This window comes from Aureobasidium namibiae, assembly GCF_000721765.1.
Source record: "Aureobasidium namibiae CBS 147.97 unplaced genomic scaffold scaffold_12, whole genome shotgun sequence".
NCBI classification, from domain to species: domain Eukaryota; kingdom Fungi; phylum Ascomycota; class Dothideomycetes; order Dothideales; family Saccotheciaceae; genus Aureobasidium; species Aureobasidium namibiae.
Window position 1 is genome coordinate 153,775 of NW_013581197.1, and position 14,868 is coordinate 168,642.

A 14,868-nucleotide genomic window follows, 5' to 3' on the forward strand; every position below is an offset into this window, starting at 1 on the left:
TGGAGCTTGTGCAAACTTAGATAGTTAAATCCTGTCGGCACGAATGTAGAGCCCATACGTCTGTATAGCGTATGATACCGATGACCTGCACGGTTCGTGATGTTTTCCCCCCCCATCTGAAACGTCAAACCGAACAACCACGTCCTCCTATCCCCATCATATCCCATCATCAGACATTTCTATTCCTATACACACTCTCGACTCTGCATCACAACTTCACACTTCCACCTCGCCAACTGAACGAAAACTCAAAAAGTGAGCAAAAAAAGCCTCGTACCCAACTCCGCACCAATCAACCTCTACCCCATCTACCCTTAAAGCAAAACTTCCCACGGCACCTAGCCATCGAAAAAGTTTAAAGTGGGCGCGGCAAGGAAAAGAAAGTGTAATAAACGCTCAATGATAAATCTCTCGGCCGGACCACCGGACCACCGGACCAAGGCCCCGAAAGAGGACAGAGGATCAAATCACATGCGTACCTGACATGCATCACAATAATGTATCTTTTTGCTGCAGTTGATGCTAGACACGAGACCTTTTGAGGATCCCGAGTCATTCTCTTCCGAGAGTCCAGAGCTGCATAACTTAGATTGTTTTGAGAAGAGTGGTGGGGGGAAGGAGCGGATGACAAGTAAGGGGCAAGCTCTGAGTAAGGAGTAGACTGCAGACCATGGGCCATGGCTCATGCAAGACTTGAGCGATGACCTGAACGATGAGTTTCTCAAAGGATATTTCACAGGTGTCGAGGGGACAAGTGATTAGAAGGAGGTTGAATAGATATGCGCCAACTGATATAGCTCTGAAAACACCAATGTGGACAGATATAAACAAAAATGATCAGACAAAGATAGTGGTTTGGGGGGTATTAACAACAATAACAAACTCCTGAAACAAACCACATAGCAAGAGTCATTACATCGTTCCTTCCTCACGAGGCCTGGAGAACAGCAGTGTTTTCTCCCCACATGCTGCTCAACAGACTGTGCTCATCAGGAGTCAATTGCGGCATCACGATGCCAGCATAAGCCTCGCTACCGTTAGTGCTGCTCGTGCTGCCCCAGTCATTGCCAAAGATCTCGTCGTTGGCACCTGCAGCACCATCATCATCGGTGGAAATACTAAACACGCTTTCGGGATGTGCGACACTGCCAGCCATGCTGCAGTTCATGGCGTTGATGTCGGAGTTTGTAACGCTCCAATTCCATTGGGTGGCTGGATTGGGTAAGCTCGACGCCATGGGAGGCACCATATGCTTTACATTCTGTTGATGGTGATGGTGATGCTGGTGATGGTGTGTGTCCAAGAAGTCGACAGGAGGACCGCCATATATGTTGTCGAAGATGTTAGTTTGACCGTTGTCCAGCGAGCCGAGCAGGCGTTCCCAATCCGAAGGCTCCTGCTTGATAGACAAGTGAGCGTCAGGTGAGTGTGTACGGGTAGGGACGTTGCTGAAAGACAGGTAATCCAGATTGAGCTGTTGTTGCTGAGGGAAGGATCGTACAGGTCTTAGGGTTTGTGGCGCCGCAGATGGTCGGGCGGAAGCGGGCAGCGGTGCGGGGGGAGAAGGATTCGCGGGGCTGTATGCGGGTTCGGAGGTCGCGACGTGGGGTATGTTTGGCTGACTCTGCGTCTGCATTGCAGCGTGGTGCAAGGAGATGTTCGGGAAGGTGGCTCGTCTCTGGTCATTGCGATCGAAAGGATTCTTGGCCATCAGCCTTTGAGCGGCTGCCTTGAAGCGGTTCTTTTCTGTTGGCGAGGCGCTTCCATGGTGGGCTAAGCTGACTGGATGAACAGCGCCATCAGAATTGTGGCGTGACAAGGTCGGATGTTGATGTTTGGCTGTCGGCTGTGTTGGAACGATTGGGATCGAAGGGGTGAGCTTTTGGAACTCTGCTGCTGATGGGGCCTTGGTCTTGGTGAGAATCTGAATGACAGTGGATGTCATTTTTTGGTTATCCTTGACGAGCTTGCTGTTTTCTCCGAGATCCAGGCTTTGGAAGAGGAGACCCAGTCCAGACAAGACGACGAGTTCATCCTTGTTGATGCAGAATGAGAAACTCAGCGCTCTCTCGCTCAGCAATTCGACGATCTGAATGATGTGCTTGGACGATCCAGCGACTGCAAGTAATGACGAAGAAGCCTTTGGACCAAGCGAGGCGCATACAGCTGGGCGATGGATAAGAGCACGAATAAAGTGGTAGGTCAACGACTGTGAAAATTAGCCAATATTTTTGACGTGACGCCCGAGTGACATACCAGTAAAGGAGATCGGCTGCTGACGGTTCCGGTGGTCGGCTTGTCGTTTGCAAATGGAAGGCGCAAGTGTGGTGCGAGGGCGTTGTGCCACGCGTCGAGTTCTTCCGACAAGGCCGAGAGCTGTTGCAAAGAGAGATCGTACGAAGAACGTGCGGGATAGATTTCTTCCAGAACACGAGAGAGGATTCGAGCAGCGCGGAAGAGTGCGAGTGCACTAGACACTCTAGTGTACTCGCCAGGGCAAGGCGCCTTGAAGCCGTTCTCGTCAACGTACTCCTCATCGGCGTCACGAGGCTCCTCGCAGTGGACATCCTCGTCTTTGAGTTGTTTGGGTAGACCAAGAGTGACAGCAGAGAAGCTGGTATGCATCAGTGTTTGTTTCTGATAAGATCGCCAATCTCGGAAACCTACCAATCGATTGTGTACAACGACCAGAAGACCTTCTTTCTCATCTCGCTAGTGGAGGCACCAAGAGCGAAACGCTTCTGCGATTGGTGCAGGCCCAGTCGAGAAGAAAGTGTGACAGCAAGTGCCTTGTATGTTAGAAGCCTGTCATAATCGCCACGTTGCATGCAATATAGCTGTGCCAAGACCAAGCACTGCAAAGTAGGCATGCTGTGATCGGAGAGTATCGTGTCGATAGCTGCTTGCCATTGTCTCTCGAATGATTGCAGCTCGGATGTGTCGCGTGACTAGACAATGTCAGTCGTGTTTAGATGTCAATCGGCCACAGCACTTACACCACTGGACAAGGCAGCGATTCCGAAAACAAGGTTCAGTTGAGCGTGGCTACAGTTATCTGTGACATTCTCAGGAGCAGACATGTAAGACTGATAGAGCTCTAGGAAGGTAGGACGATGGAGAATGGGGAAGAGCGGTGCCCACTCTTGGAAGAAGATGCCAATCAATTGATCTGATTCGAGTCTGGCAGGTGCTCTCCAGACAATGGGGTCTGAGAGGGGATCGCGATGTGCGATGTGTGTGCTTCCGGGTAACAGGTTCTGCACGTTGATAGCTGGTGCTGCGCGGCCGAGTTCCTGTACTCGTCTTGAGAAGGCATCTGTCTAAGGTCAGCGACGAGATTGATTTCGATTGACAGGCTGGCGTACCGTAGAAGGTCTTTCCACTTGATGTGCCTGCGAAGTGGGCATTTGAGCCGTTTCCATCAAGCTGGAGTGTCTGTTGAACGTGAAAAACGTCGTCGCTATTTGTGTGTGGTGAAGGGGCTGCTGGGGAGACTGATGGCCGCCGTGGCGAGTTTTGAAAGGCCGATTGTGCAGACGACGAGTGCAGTTTTGACAGCATATCAATCTTCTCGTCCTTCTCATCAAGCAATTCCTTCAACTCTCTGACCTCGGCTTCTAGACTCCGAACTCTTTCTTCTAGCGACTCTGTGTATCCTCTGGGGAAGGCGCGCCGGCTGAGCTTGTCGCTGGTCTTGCACTCGAAGCCAACGCTGGTGCATTGCGAACAACTTGGTCGGATTCCATCGCATCTGATTTTCTTGCTTCGACATCTACCAGTCGCATAAGTACACGCGTAAAAGAGCGGCTTCGATAGACGTACCTATCGCAGGCTTGTGCGATGCGAGATTGGGCGCTTGACCCAACCTTGATGACCTTCATAGGCAAGATTCCTGGCATTGTGCCGGTATGTGTTGGTGGGGTGTGTGGTTATTCCGGTCTTGTGTGGGTGTAGGTTGAATAATGGTTGGGGCGATCGGTTGTAGGTGGGCACGAGATAAGCGGTGTTCAAGTTGGGGATACCGGAGGACTGGTGCATGCGAAGGGGATCGGGTCCAAGAAGTAGGTTGTGCAAAGAGACGTGATTTATGGTTACCTAAGTACGTACAGATCGAAGTGTGGAGGTCTTGTCGTGACGAAGAAACAAGGACGGATGCTCAAATCGAACCAGTACGGACTGTGCGGGACTCGAAACGCAATCCGAGTCTGGGGAGCCACACACAACAGCGGCATCCCCCAGACGCCAGATCCCACTCAAGCCTCTTGGAGAGACCGTACTATGCCCAAAAGGTAGACAAAAGCCTCGGACCAGTGTCGGCGGTTCGTTCAGAGGCTCTGTGATTGGTCTACCAAGCATGATTGACAACCCTGACATGACCAGTTCTCTTGGTCTTTGCGGGGGAGAGCTGTGAGCGTTGGACGATCATAAAGCATAACGTTAATGATAGCGCCGAGTTTGATGCGGCGCTGCTTCGTAGTCACTCCGTGAACCCCCGACCATGTTTGCTTCGTCCATGCAGGTTATCAAGATGGCTGTGACTACTCGTGAGTCCTTATCAGTGGTCACTGGTCAGGGGTCGTGAAAATGTTGCTGGGTTGCTGACTTGCGAAGCCGGCACGAGCGGGCTGACGAAAACGCGTATTGTCAGAATTTCGAAACGGTCGAGACCCAGGCTTTGGGTCATCGAAGAAACCGGGGAAGGGCTTCTCCGAGTCGATTTTTAATCATCTGTATATAAGCTCAACGTACGTTGTAAGACCAGATTTGTCAAATTCGGTGAGATACGATCTACAAGCAAAGTCCCCAGAGCCGAGTACTCGGGCATGTATACCAATCGGACATGAGCTTGATTGTGGCAAGTGCAGAGAATGACTACCACGATGTGACCGAAAGTGTGGAGGTCGCATGGACTCGGCAGTCAGGCTTCCAAGACTCGAGTCATTGCTACCAAACCTAAGCCATTTCATCGTCTCGTACACCGTAGCGCTATTTTCTTGCTGCGCGGGTTTGCGTCAATTCGCATCATCTCTCACATTTCTCGAAGCTTGCGATGACTGTTGATGTAGATCCCTTGATGGACGGCGGGCTGCTTTTATGGATTACGGGCGTAGATGACTTACCTTACGACGGTCGAGCAGTCCGAGGCTCGTACCGCTCGGGAAGCTGTCATGAGCCATCCCAAAGTCTGGGCGACCGTGCAACGCAAAAGGGGTCATGGACTTCCCCAATTTAAGGACGCTGCCTCGTGGAGATAGAGGAGTACCCAGGCGTGGGGTCGCGTGGTAAGTGCGTGTTCATCGATCACATAGCATTAATCTCACCACCATGGGTCGTATATACATATCGCCGTATCTTCTCGGTACCTGGTCAGTTGGACTCAAGAAAAGTCTTCCTCTTGCTCAACGTTTGGCCCCGATAGATATCTCAACACAGTCTCACTTTGCATGAGTTGAAGTTTCTGCAAAGCAAAGCAGTCAGCGTGTGGAGCAAGATCAATGTTCTCCGTGGTGCTGCCGAAAGCCGACCAGACTGATGTGCAGATCTTCGAAAGGACTCAGTGTTTTCGACTCACCTGATCTTCGTAATGGCTGTAAGCTTTTTCCAATAGCTCACTCTCCAGCAATCTGAGTCGTTTGGCTAGATGCCAAGGTCTGTCCCTGATGTCGGTGCCATCGCCGTGTTTCGCGGCATCAACTCGGTCATCTGACCCGTAGAGGTCGCGTAATTGACTCGCTACTCGTTCCTGTAATATGCTAACAGCGCGGAGATGGTAGACATCCCACAACGGGTCCTTCTCCAGGATAGACCGGAACCCTTCAAATCCGTGCACCGGTTCATCTTGCCATGTGGCGATCAGCTCGCGAGTACCTTCAACGGTCTGCTGGATTTGAAACGACAGTCCATCCTCCTCGTTGACGCAGATGAGCCAGATGTAGGCACCATCCCAAATCACGCCTTTCACAGCGTCGACGATCTTGAGGCCTGGAGCACAGTTTGCAACTGCCGCCTTAGCTCTTCCCAGTGGGTCGTCTCCTGGGATCGATAGGTCAAGAAATAGCTCACGAGCAGATTGCATGTCCTCCTCGATGAAGCCATACGAGAAAAGCATCTCGCAAGCGCCCTTGTTATCTCCATAGGTGATGGTTATCTCGCCGTTTTCCTCAATGTCTTTGTCATCGCGTAATAGCAACACCGCGTTGCCTTGATCGTCCACTTCATAGATAGCAGCAGTGCCGGTACCGGAAGTGTGGTTGGCCATGTCGATACAAGGGACCATGCAGTCACCTACTCCAGGATACTCGAGAGCTCTCGAACGGTAGAAGGCATCAACTTGCAGCCAATCATCGAATTCAATGATTCCATCGACTTCGTCCCACCACTGTTCGGCACACCACGGGATGTTTGATGTCGCATCTTGAATTTGGTCGAATTCGCGGTGGAGCGAGTTCAACTTTGCGGTGAGTGCAGGAGCAAGTGTGGTACCCGTCAACAGTTCGCACTCGGCAGATGACCAGAAGGTGGGAAGCAGTTCCATAGGCAGGTACTTGACATACTCGGTAAAAGGACCCGATACACCCTTCTTTTTCACGACAGAAGGGCATGCAGTGAAGGATTGCATAAGCAGGAAAGCCAGGATGGCGCCTCTAGCAGTCTGACACAAGGTCAGCTGTTGTTGGAAAGAAGGGATGCAGTGTGTAAGGAAAGATCGTGATGAGATGATCCTGATATTGTATCCTACTAGGCGGGACAGGAGAAAATCATTGTTGAAAGTGACGTAGGAAGAGCATGCACTCTAGAGGGAGAAGGACGCATAATGAGATGGAAGAAGAAACGATCAAAGAAGCACCTACCCTACCAAAATCATCGAGACCTTCGAGGACAGCACGAAAGTCAGAATCAAATTTTGCATGCTCATGGATTCTCTCGAGTGAGAGGATCAAATCTCTGGGTATCGTTATAAGAGGTGATTCATGCCGGCCTTTGAGAGAGCGATTTGCAATGACAGTCGAGCCACGATCTTCTTTGCCTGGCAATGGACCGATATCGACGCCGTCAAACGAAACAGAATTGAAGGCAGCCCATACAGGCAGAGAGTCGACAGGCAGAGACAGCCAGCCTCGTTGTTTACCGTCGCGAATCATGACTGGAGAGCATTCAGGAGGTCGATGGTGACGTACACGGAGATTGTTGTTGGTATGTAGCAGCAAAAGCACGAATGGTCGCCAGGCTCGAGGGTTGCACCCGACAACCAGAGTCGAACGACGAACGGTGACGGAGCCCGTGCGCTAGCCACACCCCCGGTGGATGCACGACAAGCTGGAACGGGACTCGAGAGCAGCGTTGCTGTCAGCACGCGATACTATGAGGGTGCACGACTCGAGACACAAGCTCGACCAAGTGTGGCAATGTAGGTGAGTAGCGTTTGGATACATGTCTCGAGCCAGCGATGGGAAAGGTAGAAGGCGAGGGTTGCGTAGGTTGGGAGCGTCTCGAATGGGAAGGGGCCAAAGCTCGGAGGTGGCTTGGCACAGCGCAGTTGTTGACATGCGGATAAACAACAACATTTCACAGTCGAGAGCTTCTTCTTCAAAGGTGTTGGTCCCGGTTCTATTCGCAACACATCTTTACTCGACCACAACACCCATCAACTCCAGCTATTCTTTTCTTGATGCTGTCTGCGCCACAGTAGCAACTTCTTCTTCTTCTTCACCCCGCCGCTCCATACCACCCTCGCCGCCCAACCCGAGGCGCATCCGCTGTCTCGTTGTCGCACTCCCTTGGCCCTCGCCTTCGACTATAGAGCATTTCATATTCATAACCCCTTTCCGCAATGCCTCGATCCGACAGCCCTTCGGCCGCCACAAGCTATGGTCAGGTCATCGAGTACATCCAAGGTCCGTGTCGCATCCGCCATACCAAGCTCCAACTTTAGTCTAACAGCAGCAGACCGCCTCTACTTGGCTTCATACACCCACAAACCCAACGCTCAAACGCCATTTCCTTACACGAATAAGTCGTCCAGCAAGTCGCCGTCCAAGCGCTCCGCCAGATCCCAATCAACCACAACCGCAGCCACCCCTTCGCTGCCTCCCGTATACTTCTCAGTCGACAAGCACCTGCTTTACAATGCATTCCACGCAGACTTTGGCCCGCTGCACATTGGTCATCTCTACCGCTTCGCTGTTATGCTGCATGAGGTGCTTGGAGATCCCGAGAACGAGGGAAGACCGGTTGTCTTCTGGTGCAACGCCGACTCAAGGAGTACGCATACATCGACTTGACTCTTGGTGACTTTTGTTACTGACTGCTCGTCCAGGTCGCGCAAATGCTGCGTGCATTCTTGCTTGCTACATGATCTTGATCCAGAACTGGCCGCCACATCTTGCCCTGGCCCCCATCGCCCAGATGGACCCTCCATGCATGCCTTTCCGTGATGCCGGCTACAGTCAAGCTGATTATGGTTTGACCGTCCAAGATGTCGTCTATGGTGTGTGGAAGGCAAAGGAGGAAGGTCTCTGTGGCCTCAAGGACTTCAGCCTCGAAGAGTGAGTTTCGCAAAAGCACTCGAAGTTGGGAATAGACAACTGACATGTATGCAGATACGAGAAGTACGAAAGAGTCGACATGGGTGACTTCAACTGGATTTCTCCTTCCTTCTTGGCCTTTGCATCTCCTCAACATCAACCCACTCGCGTCATCGCTCCCACTGACCCCGAATGGGCCACTCTTCCTCGCTCCCTTTCTGCTCTTAGCCGTTCGACCTCCGTGCCCCAACCTTTCAAGAACGTTCTCTCACACTTCGTCGAGCGCGGCATTGGTCTCGTCGTGCGTCTCAACTCGGAGCTGTACTCACCCTCGTACTTCCAAGCTCTGGGCATCAAGCACCTGGACATGATCTTTGACGACGGCACCTGCCCTCCTTTGAGTTTGGTTCGCAAGTTTGTCAACCTCGCACACGAGATGATTACAGTGAAGCGCAAGGGAATCGCTGTCCATTGCAAGGCTGGTCTTGGAAGAACCGGCTGCCTCATTGGCGCATATCTGATCTACAAGCATGGCTTCACTGCCAACGAGATTATCGCATACATGCGCTTCATGCGCCCCGGAATGGTTGTTGGCCCTCAGCAACACTGGCTTCATCTCAACCAGGGCACTTTCCGAGAGTGGTGGTTCGAGGACACCATGAGAGAGAAGATCGCTGCTTCCATGGTCCCCGCAACTCCCACCAAGGCTACTTCTGGAAACAGCAGACGCCTTGCCAGCAATGGACAGACCTTTACTCCTCCCAATGGCAGCACCAAACGCGCGGCTCTTGGTGAAATCAGCCACATCAACGAGCAAGAGCCTGCATCTTTCGCCAGCAGCACCAACAAGTACGCTGTCAACGACGAGAATCTGCCAGCACCCACACCCGGTCAACCTCGTAAAACTAGCAAGGTTTATGGCCATGTCACCGGACGCAAGGTCACGAGAACGGAGAACGAGCCCTTTGAGATCAGACCAGATACCGAGATTGTCAGCATGCAGCGCACAAGCATGGGTGAGAGCGAAAGCGAGGAAGACCAGGCACTGCGTGCATTGACCTCATCACGAAAAGCATCACAATCTCCCATCAGCCGCAGCGGCAAGCGTCGGGCGGTTAGCTGCACCACGACGACCACCACGACAACAAAGTGGGGTGTGGACGAGAGCGACGTAGAGAATCGTCTCGCAGAGATTCACGAAGACTCGGCAAGCCCTCGCAAGCCCAAGACCCCTTCGACTAGATCTGGCAAGGGCGACATCAGCATTGGCAAGCGTAGCTCACCATCACGTCGCAGCACCGAAGGCAAGACCAGCGTCCGCAAAACAAGTGGTCGTGTCGGCAGCGTGGGCGCCAACGTTCCTCGCACCCGCGCTTCATGAACGAGGAGCATCTGATACCAGGTTTCCACTCGATTCTTTTCATCAACCATAGCGTGCTCTTTTCTTACTGCATAGCATCTGTCACCCAACGCTATACCAGCATCCAGCGTGCTTCTCAACTCTGCATCCGCGGCGACAAGTCAACAGCGCATCTGCATAGCGAAGTCCCTCATCATCAGCATGAAAGGCTCGCGGCTCTATACTTCATGACATTCGGCAGTCCAAAGTCCCCCTTCAGACTCGCCAGTCAAAGAGCCCAATTTCGTATCTCCTTCTTTTCTTCTCTTCGTTTCGATTTGGGCTGGCGTCACATTCTGTTCACTTTTTATATCTTTGACAATGCATCATGGCATTTGGAGTTTTCGGGCAAGTGCGATCGGTCGCACTACAGGCAAATGGCGTTTTTATGATTCATGGATGCTTTCTGGACGTTATTGAGGGCGATCACCGGATCTAGGAAAGCCAAAAGGCAATGTTCGAACCGCGATGTTCAGGAGTTGATCTTGTGTTCTCAATGATACACCTCTGTCTTATCGTTTTGTGTGAGATATGCAATCGAGAGAGTTTTCTTCCATCCATGATCACTGTTCTCGCCGTCTTGTCTGCTAGATGTGTGATCTTTTCGATCATGTTGTTTTCTGATCATCTACGTGTTCATGCAGCGACATGCGAAGGGCAAAGTTTCAGATCATATTGTAGGATGAATCGTATATGCAAATACCGTTCAATCTTTGTTGCGTGAAGAACACAGTATATCTGCACATTCTCAGACGCTGGTACGAACAGTCGTAGTCTTCCTTCCCTTCTTCACACTCCTACCTGCCCTCTTCACCAACAAAGTCAACTCCTGCGCAAACACCTCGTTTGCAATCCTCAACGTCTCCTTGGCATCATCACTGCATGTCTTTCTCTGCAGACCTGCAATTTCCAACACTTGCAATGCCTTTTCGGCACCGATGATATCGAACCAGAAGGCGGCGTCACGATACATTTGCTGTGCTATGCCTTTTCCTTCATGCTCACCTCTCTGCTGCACGGTAGGAGTGTTCCAGCTTCCTCTGTTGTAATGGTGGTGACCGAAACCTTCGATGCGTAGGAGTGTGAGGTTGACGCATTTGGGGAGGAGAGTCAATGCGGACACATTCATTGCTTTGCGGACGCCGCGGCCCCAGGTCTCGTAGGAGTGGAGGATTATGCTGGTGATCAGAGATGCGGTGGTGTTGCTCAAAGGTGCGAGAAAACTGTGGAGGGCTGTCGTGCAGGTGAAATGCAGAGGTTGGGAGTAGAGCATCGCTGCAGCTTCGGCATAGATTTGCTTGTTCGTGGCCAGCAGAGATGGCACCAGAGTTAATGGCTTGTACACATCAGAGTGTGCTAACATTGAATGACAGAGGTTGTTGAGTCCTGCGTAGCGATCTGCGCCATATCTATTGTGTTGGCAGCGTTTGGGAACGCGGCGATGGGCTCGCCAGCCTTCGCCCATTACCATGCCATCAGGGTCCTCGAGTGCCAGAGAGTAGATTTTATTGCGTAGTTCGCTGGGTAGAGACAGGAAAGGGAAGGGCTTGACTGGGTCTTTTTTGCGCAGTCGGTTGGCCTTGGGTTGTCTTTTAGAGTGAGAGCCCCATTCGGCAGAGGAATCAGAATTGTAGCCTGAGTCTGCGTCGCTTTCGATGTCGGACTCGGCGACTTCCAGGTAAGAGACTCGGGCGCGCTTTCGGAGTCTTGTGGTAAGCAACGCTGGTCCGAGTTCGGTGGTTGATTCCTCGATGGTAGAATGATTGTCTTCGGAGTCATTGTGCTTTCTCTTGTGGCCGAGCAGCGACCAAGCGAAATTTTGGGCTGTGGTTGGACACTGGGTAGACGTGTACATGTTCATGACTTGCTCCTTCTCTGACGGACTGAGACCTGCCAATGTAGCTTGACAGAACGGCATACTTTGATGGTGTTGGAGTCGTGGATAGGTGTTGAAGGATAGTGTATTCTTGCTGGAAGATGGGTAATTCGTGTTGCTGGTAGACAAAACTTACAGCTCGACTTATCTGGCCTTCTAATATATGTTTAAAACACCGCCTTGTCTGCGACTCGGGAGGCGAGGTTGCAGCCTGAGATTCATGGCGTCTTGGGGGAGTTGACGGAGGCTGAGACGAAGTTCTGCCTTGTGCTTACCTAGTTTGGGGAAATCGGCTTGAAAATCAAGGCAGCAACAGGCAGAAAGCGTGTTGGTTCCCAGCATGTTCGGCCACAAAGCGCGTGTGTTCCAACGCTGCAAAGACAACGTTGTGATACCAATGGTTCGCGTTCGAGACAGGTGTCTGGGTTCATGGTGATGCATGAGTGTTTGTTCACAGATGGATGGGTAGAATGATGAACGCCAGTATGGAAGCCCAAGCCTTGACGCGTTCGCGTTGAAGACACCCTCGGATGTGAAGCGCAATCCAGATGCTGTTGTTCCGGCCAAGTCATCAAATTTCTCATTACTGACTGCAAGCTGATCTCAACATTAAAGTAAGAATTTCGTACGCACGACCGAAGTAATCGGTGGTACTCTCGAGGCTGTCGTTTCTGAGATTTAATATGGAAGCCGCGGTCTGATGTTGGCTGGTCAACGCGAATTTTCCATGACGGAGCAACATCTGCCGAGTGACCTACCTATACGGCAGAACCTCTACTTTGCTCCCGTTTGTCATGACCATGAGATGATTCTGGGAACGTCACCGTCTGGCGTGAACCTAATCAAACACAGCATTAGTATACATATTCTCGAGCAACATTGTCCAGGCCGTCGCCGGACATACTAGGTCGCACCCGCCTCCAATCTGCAGCTGTTCAATTTCTCAACTGCTTTCGAAACACTCAATACGCCAACATGGGGAAGCGAGCAAAACTTCCAAGGTCGAAATTCAATGCAAAGTCCAACTCGGCGGCGGCAGCCGCGCGAAGGACATCTTATCCAGATCCGCCACAAGGGACCGTGTTCAATCCAGATGTGAATGCCGAATTCAAAGACAAACACCTGTCCGTCTATGGCCATCGATTGATGTCTAATCGAGATCTCCGGGCGGTAGGAGTTGCACAGCTACTAATGGACTGGGCTTCTGATGATACTCAACCCGACGGAGTGCGCGAAGGGTTTCCATTGAATGCCGTCGTGGGGATCAATCTGACTATCGACGACTTTGAGGCTCTATCCAGGCGGTACACAGAAGATTCGGAAGATGCTTTTACCATCTTCGCTCATGAATGGAAGTGGCGTCCTCCAGTACTGAGATCATTCAAACCCATCGAAGTCGGACAATGGGAGCTGGAGGTCTACGACATCCTGTACAACTACTGCCTACGCCCACTGGAATACAACTCGCTCACAATGAATCAATTCATAGCATGGCTCTGTTCCAATGGCAGCGTGCCAAAGAGCTTCCGCACCAGAGTCGAAAAAGAGTGTCTCAGCCGCGGAGGCATCAAGTATTCTGAGTTCTTAGCGATTGTGGCAAGCTACGTCGACGCACAACCAGAGGAGATTGCACGCAAGCAAAGGCTCCGAGAATTCTTCCACGACAACGAACCTCCAAGACTTAAAGCCATTGGTCTGCAAGAATTCGACCAATACAAACGGGATGTCATCAAAATTGCTCAGACAAATCGAGACATCCTCTTACTCTGGGATGAGCAATTTGTGTTCTGGCTGAGTAGAGGGTTCTATGGCTTCCCCGAACTTGCTGGTCTGATCGGTCGTCGGGCTTTCGAATTAGCCATCCGGCTCGACGAGACGAGGCCTCCTTCGTGCAAAGCCGTCAACCTTCTATTCGGGGACATGTTGATTGTGATGGAGGATTACATTCACAGAGAACACGACCGCCAAATGAAGATTGAGGCAGGACCTTCACCTGAACAGTCAGAAGATGAGGCCGAGCTCGAAGACATGTTGAATGAGATCTTGCACAATGAAAGAGAGATTCATTACAAGAGAGCTGAGATCTACAAAAAGCAGGCCGAGGATAGGGGAGTCGTCGATGACAACCGGATTCTCTATCTGCTCGATCAGGAGGAAGCCAAGTGTGTCAAGATGTTGCAAGAGCTTCGAGAGGCGCAAGAGAGAAGGAGGATGAAGTTTGAACAAGCCATACCGCGAAGCATCATCGCTGAGGTGCTAGGGGCTGAAGAACCTATCGCACAGATGGTGGCCACCAAGGACATCACACAGAGGGCTTCGTCAGGAGAGATTGCCTCAGCCCAGCAGCACTACACACACATGCCTTACTTCAGATTGTCACGTCCCAACTCTCCCGTCGACAACTCAGACGAAGCCGACTACGACTCTGAATACGAGCGGCAGCAAAGATGTCGCATGGCAGAGATCAGACGACGAAGGTTGACTCGAAGGACGAGATGATACTGAATTTGCACGATGATATACGACCGAACGGACTACCCTCTCACCCCGCTCGGAGAAAGCTCTCCTTGGCTACGTTCCAGCCTCTCTCTATGTTCTTGCGTATGCTTGTTCGCCAATTCTGCTTGATCTGGACTCGCAGGACATATCCTCCACTGTCAGGATTTACTTGGTTCTCGACTTGTGCTCGGATACTTTGGGTCAGTGCTTCCACTCTGTCACTTTCCATACCACCATGCTCGCCACCATATCTGTAACCTCTCATACCACCATATTTGCCACCTTGTCTCCGAGTGGATCCGCTCGCTATGGGTCGTGTCAATCATTACCTCCGTCCATGTCCAACTATACACTTGTGCAGGCTCGTCGAACAATGAGGGATTCAAGTGCCAAACTGTGTCAGAAGGTCGAACAACACTTTCTCTTTTCAGTTCGATAGCCCGTATTATAGTTCTCTCGGATTAGAACGCGCTGTAATCGTCATCGAATGGGTCTGGGGGCCTGTGCGCGGTCGGATCCAAGAATCAGTTGTGTCTTCTGGAGAACCATGAGCTAGCTAGCCATGCAGG

The 14,868-nt window shown here is 51.5% G+C and overlaps 5 protein-coding genes across 5 annotated transcripts; 2 read left to right on the top strand and 3 right to left on the bottom strand.

Moving 5' to 3' along the window:
* Positions 1–928: 928 nt before the first annotated feature.
* Positions 929–3,899, bottom strand: M436DRAFT_49989 (uncharacterized protein; the record flags this gene model as incomplete). The annotated part of the gene is made up of 6 exons (XM_013570318.1): positions 929–2,209; positions 2,257–2,614; positions 2,668–2,948; positions 2,997–3,316; positions 3,366–3,772; positions 3,823–3,899. The coding sequence occupies 6 exons, from the start codon at positions 3,897–3,899 to the stop codon at positions 929–931; spliced, it is 2,724 nt and encodes a 907-aa protein (XP_013425772.1).
* A 1,478-nt stretch (positions 3,900–5,377) lies between these two features.
* On the bottom strand, positions 5,378–7,142 carry M436DRAFT_50278 (SET domain-containing protein; the record flags this gene model as incomplete). The annotated part of the gene is made up of 3 exons (XM_013570359.1): positions 5,378–5,458; positions 5,573–6,652; positions 6,852–7,142. The coding sequence occupies 3 exons, from the start codon at positions 7,140–7,142 to the stop codon at positions 5,378–5,380; spliced, it is 1,452 nt and encodes a 483-aa protein (XP_013425813.1).
* Positions 7,143–7,831: 689 nt separating this feature from the next.
* Positions 7,832–9,906, top strand: M436DRAFT_50375 (tyrosine-protein phosphatase CDC14; the record flags this gene model as incomplete). The annotated part of the gene is made up of 4 exons (XM_013570375.1): positions 7,832–7,895; positions 7,945–8,262; positions 8,318–8,546; positions 8,601–9,906. 4 exons carry the CDS (start codon positions 7,832–7,834, stop codon positions 9,904–9,906), a joined length of 1,917 nt encoding a protein of 638 aa, XP_013425829.1.
* A 766-nt stretch (positions 9,907–10,672) lies between these two features.
* M436DRAFT_65107 (uncharacterized protein) lies at positions 10,673–11,842 on the bottom strand (the record flags this gene model as incomplete). Its single annotated transcript, XM_013570469.1, has 1 exon — positions 10,673–11,842. The coding sequence occupies one exon, from the start codon at positions 11,840–11,842 to the stop codon at positions 10,673–10,675; it is 1,170 nt and encodes a 389-aa protein (XP_013425923.1).
* A 933-nt stretch (positions 11,843–12,775) lies between these two features.
* M436DRAFT_74043 (uncharacterized protein) lies at positions 12,776–14,299 on the top strand (the record flags this gene model as incomplete). Its single annotated transcript, XM_013570532.1, has 1 exon — positions 12,776–14,299. The coding sequence occupies one exon, from the start codon at positions 12,776–12,778 to the stop codon at positions 14,297–14,299; it is 1,524 nt and encodes a 507-aa protein (XP_013425986.1).
* Between the last annotated feature and the right edge of the window lie 569 nt (positions 14,300–14,868).